Source organism: Salvia hispanica, chromosome 1 (assembly GCF_029641045.1).
Source record: "Salvia hispanica isolate PSC_SH4W2 chromosome 1, Shi_PSC_v1, whole genome shotgun sequence".
NCBI classification, from domain to species: Eukaryota; Viridiplantae; Streptophyta; class Magnoliopsida; order Lamiales; family Lamiaceae; genus Salvia; species Salvia hispanica.
In genome coordinates, this window is record NC_142692.1 from 4,618,224 (window position 1) to 4,633,251 (window position 15,028).

At 35.8% G+C, this 15,028-nt stretch overlaps 2 protein-coding genes across 3 annotated transcripts; both read left to right on the forward strand.

Annotated features, from left to right (window-relative positions):
- The first annotated feature begins 6,320 nt into the window (after positions 1–6,320).
- On the forward strand, positions 6,321–8,631 carry LOC125219810 (protein IQ-DOMAIN 19-like). The gene is made up of 4 exons (XM_048121887.2): positions 6,321–6,788; positions 6,891–7,133; positions 7,721–8,275; positions 8,365–8,631. Exons 1-4 carry the CDS (start codon positions 6,480–6,482, stop codon positions 8,383–8,385), a joined length of 1,128 nt encoding a protein of 375 aa, XP_047977844.1. The 5' UTR covers positions 6,321–6,479; the 3' UTR covers positions 8,386–8,631.
- Positions 8,632–13,184: 4,553 nt separating this feature from the next.
- On the forward strand, positions 13,185–15,001 carry LOC125223747 (uncharacterized). Of its 2 annotated transcripts, none has more exons than XM_048127035.2 (6): positions 13,185–13,424; positions 13,834–13,992; positions 14,271–14,348; positions 14,425–14,550; positions 14,622–14,732; positions 14,803–15,001. In XM_048127035.2, exons 1-6 carry the CDS (start codon positions 13,334–13,336, stop codon positions 14,880–14,882), a joined length of 645 nt encoding a protein of 214 aa, XP_047982992.2. In that variant the 5' UTR covers positions 13,185–13,333; the 3' UTR covers positions 14,883–15,001. The 2 variants fall into 2 exon arrangements, with proteins under 2 accessions (XP_047982992.2, XP_047982993.2); XM_048127036.2 differs by having other exon boundaries at positions 13,197–13,424; positions 14,806–15,001.
- The last annotated feature ends 27 nt before the right edge of the window (positions 15,002–15,028 follow it).

The following is a 15,028-nucleotide window of genomic DNA, read 5'->3' on the forward strand; positions in this document are numbered from 1 at the left end:
GATCGTGTCATTTTAAGGTTATAAGTATAATAAACTATGTACGTAACTTTGAATGTTCTATATAGATTGAACAAGTGTCGCGTCAATTTAATTAAATAAAATCAAAAGAATAAAAGCATAGCAAATTTTAAGTAAGATGCTCGAATGGTTTTGGTCTTTTGGATATAGTCGAACAATATGTTATACTAAAATATAATTTTAAAAACTCCATAAAATTTTGCAGCGAGAATATTATTCTAAATTAATAGAATACTGAAATATAATTATTTTACGATCCAAAAGTAATTGATACATAGCAAATTTATTCAGTGAAAGAAATTAAAATATTGCTGGTGGCCGACAACGAAGCTCGACCCTCACCCATTTTCTAAGCAAAAACTACATTTAATCCATATATTTTGAACTAAAGAAATTCAAATTCTACCCTTTTTCTTTAATTATTTGAGAATCTCTAGTTCTTTTTAGCCTACGGTTATAAATACATTTTAGTTTTAGATATTTTCACCAAAAGGATTTATTTATATTTCTTTTAGTCGAGGTTTCAGTTAGTACCTCATACCATATTCCTAATAATGAACAATATCATTAAACTATGAGAAATGTGATGTTCAAGAATTTATTCCGTATAATGATGAATAGTATCATTAAACTCTACGAAATTATCATATAAACATTGTTTTCTCCTACGTTTGAGTGAAAATAAATGTGGAAAATAATTAATGAATACTCCCTCCGTCCCAGATAATTTGGGACACTTTGATCCGGCACGGGTTTTAAGAAATCTAATGGAAAGTGAGTTGAAAAAGTTGGTGGGATGTGGGTCCTACTTTTAAAGTATTAGTTTTATAATAAAATATGAATAGGAATGAGTCAGTGGAATATGAGGTCCACTACCAAAAATGGTAAAAGTGAAATGGGACAAATTATGTGGGACGGCCCGAAATGAAATACTGGGTCGAATTATCTGGGACTGATGGAGTATGTCTTACTAGGGGTTTTAAGATGACATAAAATAATCTTAAGATGACCTCAAACGAGAATTTTATAATATAATCTAAAAATGTTTTATAATGACTCTTCGTATATTTGTTTAATTATTGTCCATTAGATTGTCAAGTCTCATGGGTCAAGATTTGATCTAGATTTTGTATTGAGATCAATTTTTGTATTGATCATTTTCATACATAAATCATACTACTACTTAATATATGTACTATTTTTTTTTATAAAAAATCCAATCTGCATTTTGTTAAATGTTGTTTTCTTGCACTTTATGACCTAAACTTAGGCAAAATTATAAATTTGATTTCGTTAAGTTTATGTCATAAAGTCACTAGGAAACCAATTGATTTTCCCAAAATATAATAAAGGATGATATATTTCCATCAAACCTCATAAAAGTAAATAAATAAATAAACATTATATCTACATGGATTTTGTTGAACCAACTTATGTAGCTCATAATGGGCCCAAATCGGTTGTGCTTAGAGGTCTAATTTAAAAAAAGTAATTCATTCCAAGCCCGGCCCGTTATACGAGAAGGGCCTACTTGATCACTAAATATGGGCTTCAATTTTGTATCAGCCTTCAGCCACATATATATGAAAATGAATCAATTTTGACATATACTTTTATTATTGATTATTTTAAAAAAATTATATGAAATGTAAATTTTAGATATGCTTTGTTGTGCAGCTAAATAAATATATTGTGGGGCTATGATTTAACTGGTGCGTCAGAAAAGGCCATACTCATAGCAACACTCAAATACAGACCCCTAATACTAATTGCATCAATACAGACAAACAGACATAATTAAGATTGTAAATTGTAATCAAATGAAAACAAACAAACCATGTGCACATGCAGATTGTAGTCACAAACAAAATGCCTTAAAAATCATCATAAATTAAATAATTGAGATTCGAATAATACATGTAATTTTCAACCAGCAATAATCAGTTTCAATGTATAAGCGAGTGGGTATCAGGTCAAGCAGTACACTGAATAAATATAAATAAAGTAAATGCTAACTAATACTCCCTCAGTAAAAAAAAAAGGGACATTTGGAATGATACGAGAATTAATGGTAGACCCTAGTGTGTATAAGTTGTAAATAAATTGATGTATATGTGTAATGAGTTTGAGAGAACTTAAATGCAAATGAGATATTTTATAGAATGGACGAAAAAGAAAAGTATCCTTATTTTTATGGGACAGAGAAATAGTACTAACTATTTACAAATTACACGTGTTTAATTTGCAAGTTGAAATTTCTAATGAACCTTAGAAACAACTTCAGGCCTGAGAAGTTTTCATATAATTCATAGTTAACATTTTTCAACAAAAAGATAAGTTTATATGCTCTAAACATAAAGTTATAAAACCTATCAATATCTAATCTAGTTATTTAAAGTAAACAGACCTATTTACAGTTTTACACTAGTGTTAAAATGGATTCTCATATAATCACAGTGTTGTATAAATAAATTACTATGTTCACTGCACGAGTGGAGAATGTTTCTTCTAAGTATATGGAAATTGAAATATATAATAATTACTGATTACGTGAGCATACCATTTCTAGAAAAATAGAGATTATATATCATTGTGATATTTGGGATTGGAGAAACTGGTCTTTTGCAAATTTGACATTGTTTTTTTGTCCCAAAATTAATTGCTATCATACGAGCTCTTTTCATCAATAGAAGAACAATACGTCCAAACATCTTATTCTCATTGTGATGATGGCAAATTAAATTATGCAATATTAATATCCCAAACTTGATTTTTATACCACAGTTAATGAGCTCTAACTAAATTATGAGACGATGGACCTCACGACTCACGAGTATGTTCATTTTTCATCAAATTACACATTTATTTCATTAATTAACCACTCGATCAATTTAAATAAAATAAAGTTGAATTAATATAAATTTAAAAATCATCTTATACTATAGGTTGGATTTTATATCATTAATTGTAATCCGAAATTCCAACTGCCAACAAGTAATTTAATGAATTTAGCGGCTTCTTAACGACAAACCAATCAAGTCAAAGGGGAAACAATCAAACAATCAATCCATGTGATTCACAACTAATCATACCTATTTAATCATTAATTCCAAATACCTATCATTAATACCATATGACAATTCGAGTCTAAATTGAGAGCACATAGACAAATTATTGGTCTTTAGTTACGACTCATCAAAATAACAAAATTTTTCTACATAGTAGTAGTATATAAAATATAGAGTTGAGACTGGTAATAATCAATGTCGTGAGAGAATCAATGTACCCAAGTTCGCTATATTTGGATATTGATAATATTAGTTAGACTGCTGTGATTTATAGAGATTAATTAAATACGAAAGTGAATCAAAGTACCCAAATTTGCAATATTTAATTTGAATATTGATAATATTGTTGTGCCTTAATAAAAAGATTGAGTAAATAAGCAAGTGATATGTTATAGATCTTACAAAAGAATCATTTATTATAGCAGAAAGAATCTATTTGATCTACAAATCTTACACTATTATCATTTATAATCAATGTGGGACATTAAAGTCTTTAACGATCGTTTCTCACGACCACGTAGATCACGACTAATTATTTGACAAGCCACCACTCCGAGATGGCTCTCAATGTGGCATGTTGGTCACTAATGATTCTTCGACAGACGCCACTCTGAATTTTTGTTGTCACGAGAGTTGACTTCCAAACGTCTTTGTTGATCATGGTCATGTTGGCACAACCATCTTCCGCAAGCCATCACTCCTAATCATTTGGGCTATCAATGAATGTACAAATAGCAGATCAAATATGATTAACTCATATATAACTTACTAAGTAATTCACTTAGTTTTCACTTACTAATTTTCAGTTTCTATTATGCCTATGAACCATATCAATAGAAACTGAAAATTAGTAGATTATTCATGCTAATCTATGTTAATATTTAAAGTGGCAACTAATTGAAGCTGAAAATTATTTGAGATAGAATAATGTCTGAATTTAATTCACGACATAATAGAATTGAATAATTTGCAGCTTTATGGTTGGGCATGATTAATAATTTGCCACCTAAAAATTACACATATCTTGGTTTCGTGTAATTTATGTGCATAAAATAAATGCTTGTACGTGAAGAATAAATGCATGTATCAGTGTCCAAGTACATTAGTATATGAAATAGCTAGATAGGGTAATTAATAGGGCAATGTGCCTAAAAAGAGTAATTATCGATCACCACAGCTGGGCATTGGAGACGTGACCATGTGCTAGATCCCATAAAACCCACTTCCCCAATGATTTAATTTTAATCAAATTTTTAGTCCTACTAAATTTAATCCCTCTAATGTACTCCCTCCGTCCCTCATTAGCAGTCACAGTTTGACCGGGCACGAGTTTTAAGAAATGTAAAGAAAAGTTGGTTGAAAAAGTTAGTGAAATGTGGGACCCACTTTTTTATATTGGTTTTATAATAAAATGTGAATGAAGTGAGTTAGTGGAATGCGTGACCTACTACCATTTATGGTATAAATGAAGTGTGACTCTTAATTGGGGACGTACCGAAATGGAAAAGTGTGACTCTTAATCGGGGACGGAGGGAGTAGTTATTTTGTTGTTCACCATAATTTAAAAAAATATATTTTATAAATTAATTATATTCATTTTCTTCTGTAATTTATAAGAGCATCTTCAAGGGAAAGGGTAAATGGAAAGGTAAAAGGAAATAACTATACCATATTTATCTTTTCTTAAAAAATTGCATGCTCCAATGGAAAGGGTATAGGGGAAGATATTATACCTTCTTTCATTTTGAGAATGTATCTTTATCTCTTCTTGATAGAAAGGGTAAAATGTTAGTTATTTTTATTTGTTTTTTTAGTTTACCTTCTTTCATTAGAGTATATTACTTTTTAAGAATGTATAATTATCTTTTTAAAAAGATAAATGAGAAATATAGCTTCTTAATTTACCTTTCTCCTTTATAGACGTTCTAAGTGTTTTTAATCCAACTTTTACATTAGGGATCAATAGTGACGGTACATTTTGGTTGGTAGCAAAAGTAGAATATGGCCCAAATTTTCTGACAATAGAAAAAGGCTGTAGCATAAAATTTTCATTTATGACATGAAATTATCGGAAAACAAACCGTTAGATCTTAAAAGAAATGCTGGAAGTTTTATAGCCATGATAATTTTGCTAGTAATCAAAATGTGTTAATATTATTGAAGCATTTTTTAAAAGGGGTAATTGCTTTTAAAATCACCAACTTTCCATGAATTCCGAATTTTCTCACGAATTTTAAAAAGTTCGTGTAATGCCACGAACTTTATTGTCGGTTGTTATTTTTCCATGTCAGGTTTTTCGGTCTGATTCAAACTATTCGTTTCCTATTAAGACAATGTCCAAATTCTTTTATCTTACTATCGTTATCTTTGTCTTTGAAATAGCTTTGTGTCGATACCTTGTACGCCTCAATCGGAACTCGGATCAAGAAGTTATGGCCATTATGATAGTACAAGGTCGCACAAAGGTCGCAGCCTTCATCAAATGGCCATAACTTCTTCATCCGAGTTCCGATTGAGGCGTACAAAGTACCCACGCGAAGCTATTTCAAAGACGAAAATAACGATAGTAAGATAAAAGAATTTGGACATTGTCTTAATAGGAAACGAACAGTATGAATCAGACCGGAAAACCTGACATGGGAAAATAGCAACTGACAATAAAGTTCATGACATTACACGAACTTTTTAAAGTTCGTGAGAAAAACCGAAATTCATGGAAAGTTGGCGACTTTAAAAGCAGTTACCCCTTTTTAAAACGTGCTAAATTAAAATCAAAACTGATGATTTTTTTTAGCAATTAACCATACATTTTGATATCTTTCACATCTTTATTTTGGGGAATAATCTTTTCCATTAAGTAACAGAGAAGAACCGTCTTTAGAAAAAAAGTGAATGAAAATTAGTTAGCGTTAGAATCCATCTCATCAAGATGCACAAAAAACCTTAAAAGTGATGAAAGTGAAGTTATGAAAGCAAAAACACACCTACAAGAAATGAATAATTTTTTTAGAATAATAAAATGAAACCTCATCTCATTTTCTACTAATTCATATTGGTTAGTTATTGGACTTTTTAATACATGTGTAAATTATCACATAATTAGAAGAAATTGGGAGCTTGTTTGCATTTCCAACTTATTTAAATTTAATTAGTATGGTTTACTATTTGGCTAGTGCCAACAAATCAAGATTCTATCCCATTATCTACGTGTATAAATTTATAATGAGAAAAATGAGTTAGAACATAGAAGCATGGGGCTGTTTCCTCCCTGTTTCTTCTCCCACCGATGTCATTACTACAATAATCATACTATATTATAAGCTTACAATTATCATACATATGCAAAGCTAGTTTTGTCTGAATTCAACTCCAAAGATTCAGACAGAGAGAGAGATGGGGAAAACAGGAAGATGGCTAAGAAACATCTTGACTACCAAGAAAGAAAAGGCAAAAGAGAGAGAAATCGACCAAATCTCAGGCACCGACCACCGCCCCTCCTCTCCCATCTCCACCACCACCCCTAAAGAGAAGCGCCGCTGGAGCTTCCGCCGCTCCTCCGCCTCCGCCCCGCCCAAGCACCACGATCCCACCCCCATCGAAAACGAACCCGCATTGCCCACCCCGCCCTCCGATCACAAGGCCGAGGAAGAGGCCGAGGCCGAGGCCGCGACCAAGATCCAAGCTGTTTTTCGCGGCTATTTGGTGTGTTTCGTATTGTTACTGATATTTGTTTATAGACTAAATGGGCTCTCGTTTTCGATAATATTTACTGTACTATAATATTTTTCTATTATTTGGATGAAGGCGAGAAAAGCTTTGAATGCGTTGAGAGGATTGGTGAAGCTGCAGGCGTTGGTGAGGGGGCATTTGGTGAGGAAGCAAGCGACGGCGACGCTGCGGTGTATGCAGGCGCTGGTGGCCGTGCAGACCAGAGCCAGAGCCCAGAGGCTGAAGATGGCTGCTCAAGATTCCCAATTTCTTGATCAAACCAATTACACTCATAGAAAATCTACCCATGAAAATATGTTTAGGAATTCCAATTATCAAGTAAGTTTTTCTTTCTTTTCTTTCAACAAATTAATACTCCAACATACATCATCACAAACTATCAAGATTCAAGAATGTGGTTGCAAATGAATACTCTGTTTTAGCTTGTTTGGTTTGCTTGATTTAATATGCCAAAGTTAAGAATTGGCGGTTCTATGTTACGGACTCAATTCCCACATCGGTTGTGAGAACAACTGGTGTGGGGTAATATAGACTAAATGGGCTTTCTCTCCTAACAAACTAGTCTTTTGGGATGAGTTGTACTGTTTGGTCCGTATCATTCTAGTTCTGAAAATTTTGGAACCGTAACCAACCTGACAAAAGGAAATGGTGGTGTGGTCTCAGGTTCAAACCTGCCTTTTTTTATATCGTTTGCCAATGTTTTTTTCCTATTTTCACAACTTATTACAAATTTTCTTGGTTTTAAATAAAAGCCGAGGATTAACCGCTAGTTACGATTCCAAAAAACTTGAATTGAAACCGGACCAGTAGAACCGATATACTGATTCCGGTTCTGAATCGAAACCGCCGGTGTGAACCAGGCATCCCATATTTGTATCATCACCTCATTTGTTGCCATCAAACAGGATTTCGGGCTGGAAGAGAACGTGAAGATCGTGGAGATGGATCAAGGCGACTACAAGCCCGCGACAAGAGCCCGGAACAGCTACTCAAACCACACGTGGAGCAAGCAAGATCATCACGAATCAGACATAACAAGCTCGTTGGGGACGGCAGAGAGCAGCCCCCTGCAGTGCTACTCTGCCGTCCTGTCCAAGGCCGAGGAGGCCCGCCTCCCGTTCTCATACCCGAGGTCAGAGTACGCAGAGTCCCTCTGCAACGACTGCCCCGGCTACATGGCCAACACGCAGTCGTCCAGGGCTAAAGTGCGGTCCCACAGCGCCCCCAGGCAGAGGCCCCCTGAGGGGGCCCCTGTGCTGGAGAGCAGGCGGCGCCCCTCCATAGAGGGGCGCAACGTGCCTAGGGCGGTCAGGATGCAGAGGTCGTCGTCGCACGTGGCTCACTATCCTTGGTCAGTGAAGCTTGATAGATCATCAGTTTCACTCAAGGATAGTGAGTGTGGATCATCCAGCACTGTGCTTACTAACACCAACTATTGTAGATCATTGGTTGGATTTGAGGTCACTTTAATTACCTTTTTTTTCTTCTAATTTTTTTTGTTTTTTGGATGTGCAAGTTTATGATGAGTATTGGTTTGTTTTGGATTCAGGTGCATGGAGGTAGGTATTGAGCTGAGAGAAAATCTGAGGAGGAGAAAGCATGGGAGTTGGAATGGATCTTGTAATGATTTTGGTTAATTTGTTCTTGGTTTCAAGATCAGAAAGGTGGGATCATTTCAATTCCAGTGTAACAGTTTGCTTAATTTATTTATATTTTTTAATGTGAAGAAGTTATTGTATCTTTCTACTTGTTATTACTATTGTTTTTTATGGGTACATTTGCTACCCAGAATCAATATTAAAATATTCTATATACAGATTCTTGAGTGGTCTAATTTTCCAACCGTTTCATTTTACAAAGAATAAAGTTCGATGATACTACTAACTAAATGGACTTTGTCTTTATATGATACTGATAGGCGATATATAGCCTTTTTTCATCTTGGACTCTTGAAAATTTTTAATGTGAGGATTATGGGTTGAATATAGGTTATTTATTTGAAGTGAATGCTATTTGTTAATAAACAATTTTGGGTTGAATGTCGTAATATTTTAACTGGTAATGATATGATATAGAGAGTGAACTCCATAAATATATTCAAACTAGTGAGTTTGCATATGGTTTTTAGGAAAAAATTATTAGTTTTTCATAAACTTAGCGTATAATCCTGTATGATATTCTTTGTCATATTTTTGACTTTTTTAGATCTTTCAAAGCCCGTTAAAAATATTTTAGATTTTATGTAATAACTTAGGTTTTTGATTCGTGTTTTAGTATTCTACAAGTACTAGGTACTTGATGTAAGAAATAAGTTTTTTTTTGGCATAGTTAGATTTGTATTTACTTCTTTTATTTTATTTCTTCTTCTTAAAGTACGTTAAACGATAAAATTAAGCATAATTCATCTCTACTAAATTTAAATCTTTTAATACGTTGAATTTAATAAAGGTAGACTATAAATCTTGTCACATTTTTCAAAAGTAACAACAAATTAAAGTAAATTACTTATATTTTTACAGAATTCTTGTTACATGAGATTCTATAGAGGAAATGTACTTATTTTTTACAGGAAATGTACTATTTTGTTTCATGAATTTTATTTTTAGAATTTTAATTATTTAGTTCTCTTTCTGCTTCATATTTTTGATAATGTGTTCTACTGCTAATTTACATTATGACCTAATCTCTATGGACTTAATTTTCGTAAGTAGTATATATGGATTGTCTTACTCATGTAATGTGCCTTTTTTATATGATCTTAATATTTTGTGAGCGTCGCCGCCGGCCATAAATATGTTAAGTCTCTAATCCAATCCCATTAAATAGAGTATACTATTATTTGTGTGAGTGAGAAAGATTTTAATGATTGGTTTTCTTATAAGAATTCAATATTATATGGCAGATTAATGCCAAGAATAGATATCATTTAATTAATTGTATTCTTTATGTTTAATTAGAAGTTAAACTTTTTTTTTTTCACAGAGGAAATGTTTACTAGAAAGAAATAACAATATTTCTATTTTTTTCCGTCTCTTACCTTATTTTCTCTTCATTCACTTACAAAAAACAATACATAAAATCTCGTGCAAAAAACCAAATGTGTCATATTTATTGAAACGAATTGAGTATTTTACTAATTATAATAAAATTCCAATAATCTAAATCTTCGGTAATAGATCTATCTTTTTATATAATTTAGATTCACTAGATATGATAAAAAAAATAAAAAAATAAAAAGGAAAGAAGTGAATTAAAATATCTCAAAAATACTTAAATATTAACCCTTAACCTTATACTTAAAAATAGACAACGTTATAAATTACACAATTTTTATTATGTAATGTAGGGGTGGCGAAACGGGTTACCCGCGGGTACCCGCACCCGACAAGTCGGGTACCCGTACCCGATTTTAGCTAAATTGGTTGTCCCAATACCCGCCCCGTGATATACCGGGATTACCCGATACCCGTGTTGGGTATCCCGTACCCGGCATTGCGGGTACCCGTACCCGACCCGAAATTCGAATAAAAATTTTGAAACCATAATAATCGTCAATGTTCCCTAATTTACTTAATTAATATTGATGGTAAACTTTGAATAGATTAAGAATAAAAGTGAGGGGACTCTATAGCTAGTTCCGATGAGTTTTCAATTGTATGTTCGTCGGAATATAAAAATGTTTCAAAAGAACTCTTAGAAACATTTCATTTTCTTCACTCATTTTGAAAAAATAATAATATAAATACTCTTCTCTATATTATTATCTCTCTTACTTTATTTTTTCTCCATTCTAACTATTTATTTTTAATTTTTCAAAATGAATGTGTATATGGCTATTATTATTTAACTATTTATTTTTTTCTCTAATTTAACTATTTGGAACGCCTCTATTAATATGGAATGGAAGGGGTATTAAAAATGATATATGGCTCTAATACTAATAATAACGGGTATTAACGGGACTAACGGGTATACCCGTAGTGGGTATACCCGCTACCCGCAAAACTCTAAAACACACTACCCGATCCCGCTCTATTTCCCGTTATCGTCGGGTATCGGGTACCCGATACCCGACGGGTAGCGGGTCGAAATGGGAATTACCCATTACCCGCTACTCATTTTGCCACCCCTAATATAATGGGTAGAGTAGGAGAGATGAAAGAAATGTGGTAGAATTAGTATTACAGAATGATTTGTAAGGTTATAGTATTGATTTAAAACTTTGAATTAATCTAATTTAAGTGGATGGTTCAAAATGGTAAACTTAGTCCATTTTTAATTTTGAAAAAATATTATTAAAATTGAGATTGCAATTGCAGAGATTCGCATAATAGATTGCGATCATATTAAGTAATTAACAGTATTAATAACAAAAGTGGCAGACTATTATTTTAGGCAAGAGCCGCACACATTGCAACGAACGCCGACTATCCATCGCCTAAGAGCATTCCCAATGGAGGTGGCGAATTCTCGGCGATAAATCGCCGGTTATCGCCGAATTATCGCCGGCCATTGTGGCGAAGTCGGCGATAATTCGGCGATAATGTTGCCGTTGCTTCGCCGAGTGGCGTTCTAACGCCGGATTATCGCCGAGCGATCGCCGGCCACTGTGGCGACGCTCGGCGATAATCGGCGATAATTAAAATTTTTTTTTTTTTTTTTTGAACCCAACGGCTATTTTACATTCCACCCCTATAAATATTTCCTCCACTTCCTCCATTCATCACCCACAATCTTCATTCTCTCCATTTTCAATCTCTTCTCCCAATCTTCAATTTTCATCAAAATTATGAGCTTTTGGAAGAAAAGTTCCCGATCGGGTAAGGATAAGGGTAAGGGGAAAGAGTCGAGTTCACAAATTCCCAACACGGATGAAGCAAACGAGCAGTGGATGCAGTCGTTGTTGGCGATGGGTTCTCCTCCCGGCCAACTTCCATACGGGGGTCCGTCTCCTTTGCAGACTCCTCCGGCGCGGAGACTTTCTCCGTACTTCAACTCTGCCGGCAGAATGCCCTTTCCAGCCGACGATGTGTATCGGCCCCAGTTCGACACCCCCGGATCAACCCCAGGCGACCAAGAATCTCAGGCCGCGACACTGAGCGCGGAGGACTTCGAGGTGGAAGAAACGCCCACCGAGCCGCCTTCTAGGAGCGGGAGGGGGAAGGCGCCGGCGTCGTCGGCTGCGACTGATACGGGTTCCGATGAGAGGCCGAAGCGGGTAAGGACTACTTACACTCTGCAAGAGTCCGAGCTGATAGCCGACTGCTGGGCGGACACGTCACAGGACGCGGAGCGCAGCAACTACCAGACTGAGATCATATTCTGGGAGCGGATTGCCGCGAAGTACAGGAGCCACAAGACTGCCTCAATGAAGGACCATGGCAGCGAGGCGATCCGTCGGCATTGGGAGCGCCTCATGAGGGACTGCGGGCACTTCAACGGTATTTATTCTAACTTGATGACTCACATGACGAGTGGCCAGAACGAGCACATGGTCCGAGATGAGGCCATCCGGATGTATAGTAGCCAGTACTTGTCGACGAAGGGCTTCAAGTATTGGAACATCTACGATAAGCTGAAGGATCTCCCCAAATTCCGGACGGGAATGCACGACGCGCTGCACGGGAAATCGGTGCGCTCGCGACTTAGCGTTTCGGAGAGCGAGGGGAGCGCGGCCCACATCGACTTGAGTGGGGATGGTCCGCACGAGCGCCCGGAGGGAGTGAAGAAGGCGAAGGGGAGGCGGAAGGGGAAGGGCGCAACGTCGGAAGTCGCGTCGGAATCCGTCATCGACTTAGAAAAAGCCACTTATTCGAGCAATGTCGCCAATCTGACCCAGATGTACACGCTGTACTTCACCGGCGGCGGGACCCCTGAAGAAAAGGCGGCCCTCTGGAAATGCATCCAACACCTGCAGAGTACGCTGGGGCTCGATCCCGACGCCCCTCCGGCCCCTCCGTCTTAGATTTTTTTTTTTTAAATCTTTGTTTATTTGCGTTTTTTATTTGTAGTTTTTTTTTTCTCGTTGTATTATATTTTCCAATGATTAATACAACGATGAATTGTTCATTATTAGTCTATTTATTAAATACATTTGTAGGGAAAATTAAATAATATAAAAAATAATGATGTAAAAATGAAATGTTGAGTTAGGGAGAAATAAGGGAGAAATAAGGGAGAAACCAATGTAGCACTTGGCTAAAAACTGGGGATAAATTTTGGTGCTGATGTGGCGCTGATGTGGCAGGAGTTAGGGAGAAATAAGGGAGTTTTTAGGGAACTCCATTGGGAGTGCTCTAACTGCCGCCGAATCACATTTATACCTTTGACTTTTGATGGTCTGAGCCACGTCGACATTTTCTACCTCCAAAACAAATCAAAATCCCATAATTTTGCAAAAATCTGAAAATTGATAGTAATAGTAATTAATTACCTTACCTATATCACTCGCTTTTTCCTCTATCCAATTTCACCACATTTCTTTCTAGTTCTACTCCACTTTCTATCGAATTTCGACTATGGCTACAGTTGTATTTCTTGCTATTACACTGGCTCTGGGATCTGCCTGCGCCTCCGCCAACTTCACCTTCCCTTTTATCTCCTCTTTCGGTTTGTCTTCATCCCTCTTTTCTTAAACTCCTCCAAGTTTCTGCCTTTTTCCATTTTCAGCAATCTAGTACTTTGCCTTTTGTATTTAGTTTTTTTCTATTCTGTTTTGGGGAGATGTGGTTGATTGATTATGTGTATAGTGATGGGGCCTTATTTGGCTGATTGTTTTTTCAAAATGGTACCTAATTTTTTTCGTATTTGGGTGTGTTTCTTGAATTGAAATTCTGTCATTGTTTAACTGAAAGTGTTTTTATGTAATGGGAGTATATGAAGTGTTATTTCTTTCATTTCTAAGTGATTATTGAAAATTATGAGTGTGTTTGTTAATATGTACTATGTGTCTGATGATGGCATGCTTATTTGATCCCATATTTATGTGATTCTTGAGATGGGACTGTTGATTGATTAGGTGATGAAGCTTGCAAAACAACTATTTGTGGAAAGGGAAGCTGCGTGCCTTCGAATAATAGTGTTTTCGGATTCGAGTGTCAATGCCAGAAAGGCTGGAAACAGTCTCGCCCTGCGAATGATCAGTTCTTCAAGTTCCTGCCTTGCGTCGTTCCCGACTGTCAGTTCTCTGTTCTCCATTTTTTTTGTTCTTGATTGTATCGTTGTGAACTCATTTGATCAAGTTAGATCAAATTTGACTTGTGGAAATGATCTCCAATCAAAATCCAACAAGGTTTTGCTGGAAAGGGACAGATACTAAACCAAACAAACGTGTATAGATTACCATTATCATTAAAAATATAGAGATAATGTTTTGATTTGAGGTTGATAGTAAATTTGCAAGATTGTAGTTTGAGACAAGTGTGATAGTGTCTAAGGTTCAATTTCTCTCTGCAGGTAATGTAAGTTTCAACTGTGATATGCCTCCTGCTCCTGCACCCAATCTCAAGAACGCAAACCAATCAGTCTTTGATCGTATGAAACCATCTCTTCAATCACTAGTATTCTTTTGTTCATATCTCTCAATCCATCTGTTTTTTCGTGTTTGCAGCCTGCTCGTGGACTGATTGTGGAGGGGGCTCGTGCAACAACACCTCCATGTTCACACACTCATGTACGTGCGAGGAGGGCTACTACAACTTGTTCAATTCCTCTTCCTTCCCGTGCTACAAAGAATGTAAGTGCAACAAACTCTAGCACATAAAGTTGCAAAATCGAAATCCTGAAGCATGAGTATTTTGTTATTAGGCGCAATGAAAGGGGACTGCCCGAATCTGGGAATCGCCCTGGGGAACTCATCAAATCCGACACCCTCGGGGCCAGGAAGCTCCAGTGTCGTTGGAGACAATTCAAGCCACGGTGAGAAATTTTCTAGCAATGTAGTCATGCTCTGTTTCTTCATATATTGACTGTTTTCGATTCGTTGCAGCAGCATCAAGCTTGATCACCTTCAGTTGGCTGATTACCATAGTTGCAACATTAGCTCCATTTCTATGGAACTACACTTGAAAGAGAGCCACTCATCTTTTCCAAGATTAGCAGTTTGTTTCATAATTTATCATCACAGTCTATCTATTGTATAATTACAGTTTTTAGTTTTGACTTAAAGATCAAGTTTTTCCCCCAAATCTTGAATATTTCATCGATTTAGATAT

What these genes read in the sequence shown, in the direction of transcription:
- LOC125219810 (XM_048121887.2), top strand. Translation starts at nt 6,480, where the DNA reads ATGGGGAAAACAGGAAGATGGCTAAGAAACATCTTGACTACCAAGAAA. An exon ending in CTGTTTTTCGCGGCTATTTG is followed by an intron (nt 6,789 to 6,890) that starts GTGTGTTTCGTA and finishes ATTTGGATGAAG; the next exon opens with GCGAGAAAAGCTTTGAATGC. An exon ending in GATCATTGGTTGGATTTGAG is followed by an intron (nt 8,276 to 8,364) that starts GTCACTTTAATT and finishes TTTTGGATTCAG; the next exon opens with GTGCATGGAGGTAGGTATTG.
- LOC125223747 (XM_048127035.2), top strand. Translation starts at nt 13,334, where the DNA reads ATGGCTACAGTTGTATTTCTTGCTATTACACTGGCTCTGGGATCTGCC. An exon ending in GCCTTGCGTCGTTCCCGACT is followed by an intron (nt 13,993 to 14,270) that starts GTCAGTTCTCTG and finishes TTCTCTCTGCAG; the next exon opens with GTAATGTAAGTTTCAACTGT. An exon ending in AAACCAATCAGTCTTTGATC is followed by an intron (nt 14,349 to 14,424) that starts GTATGAAACCAT and finishes TCGTGTTTGCAG; the next exon opens with CCTGCTCGTGGACTGATTGT.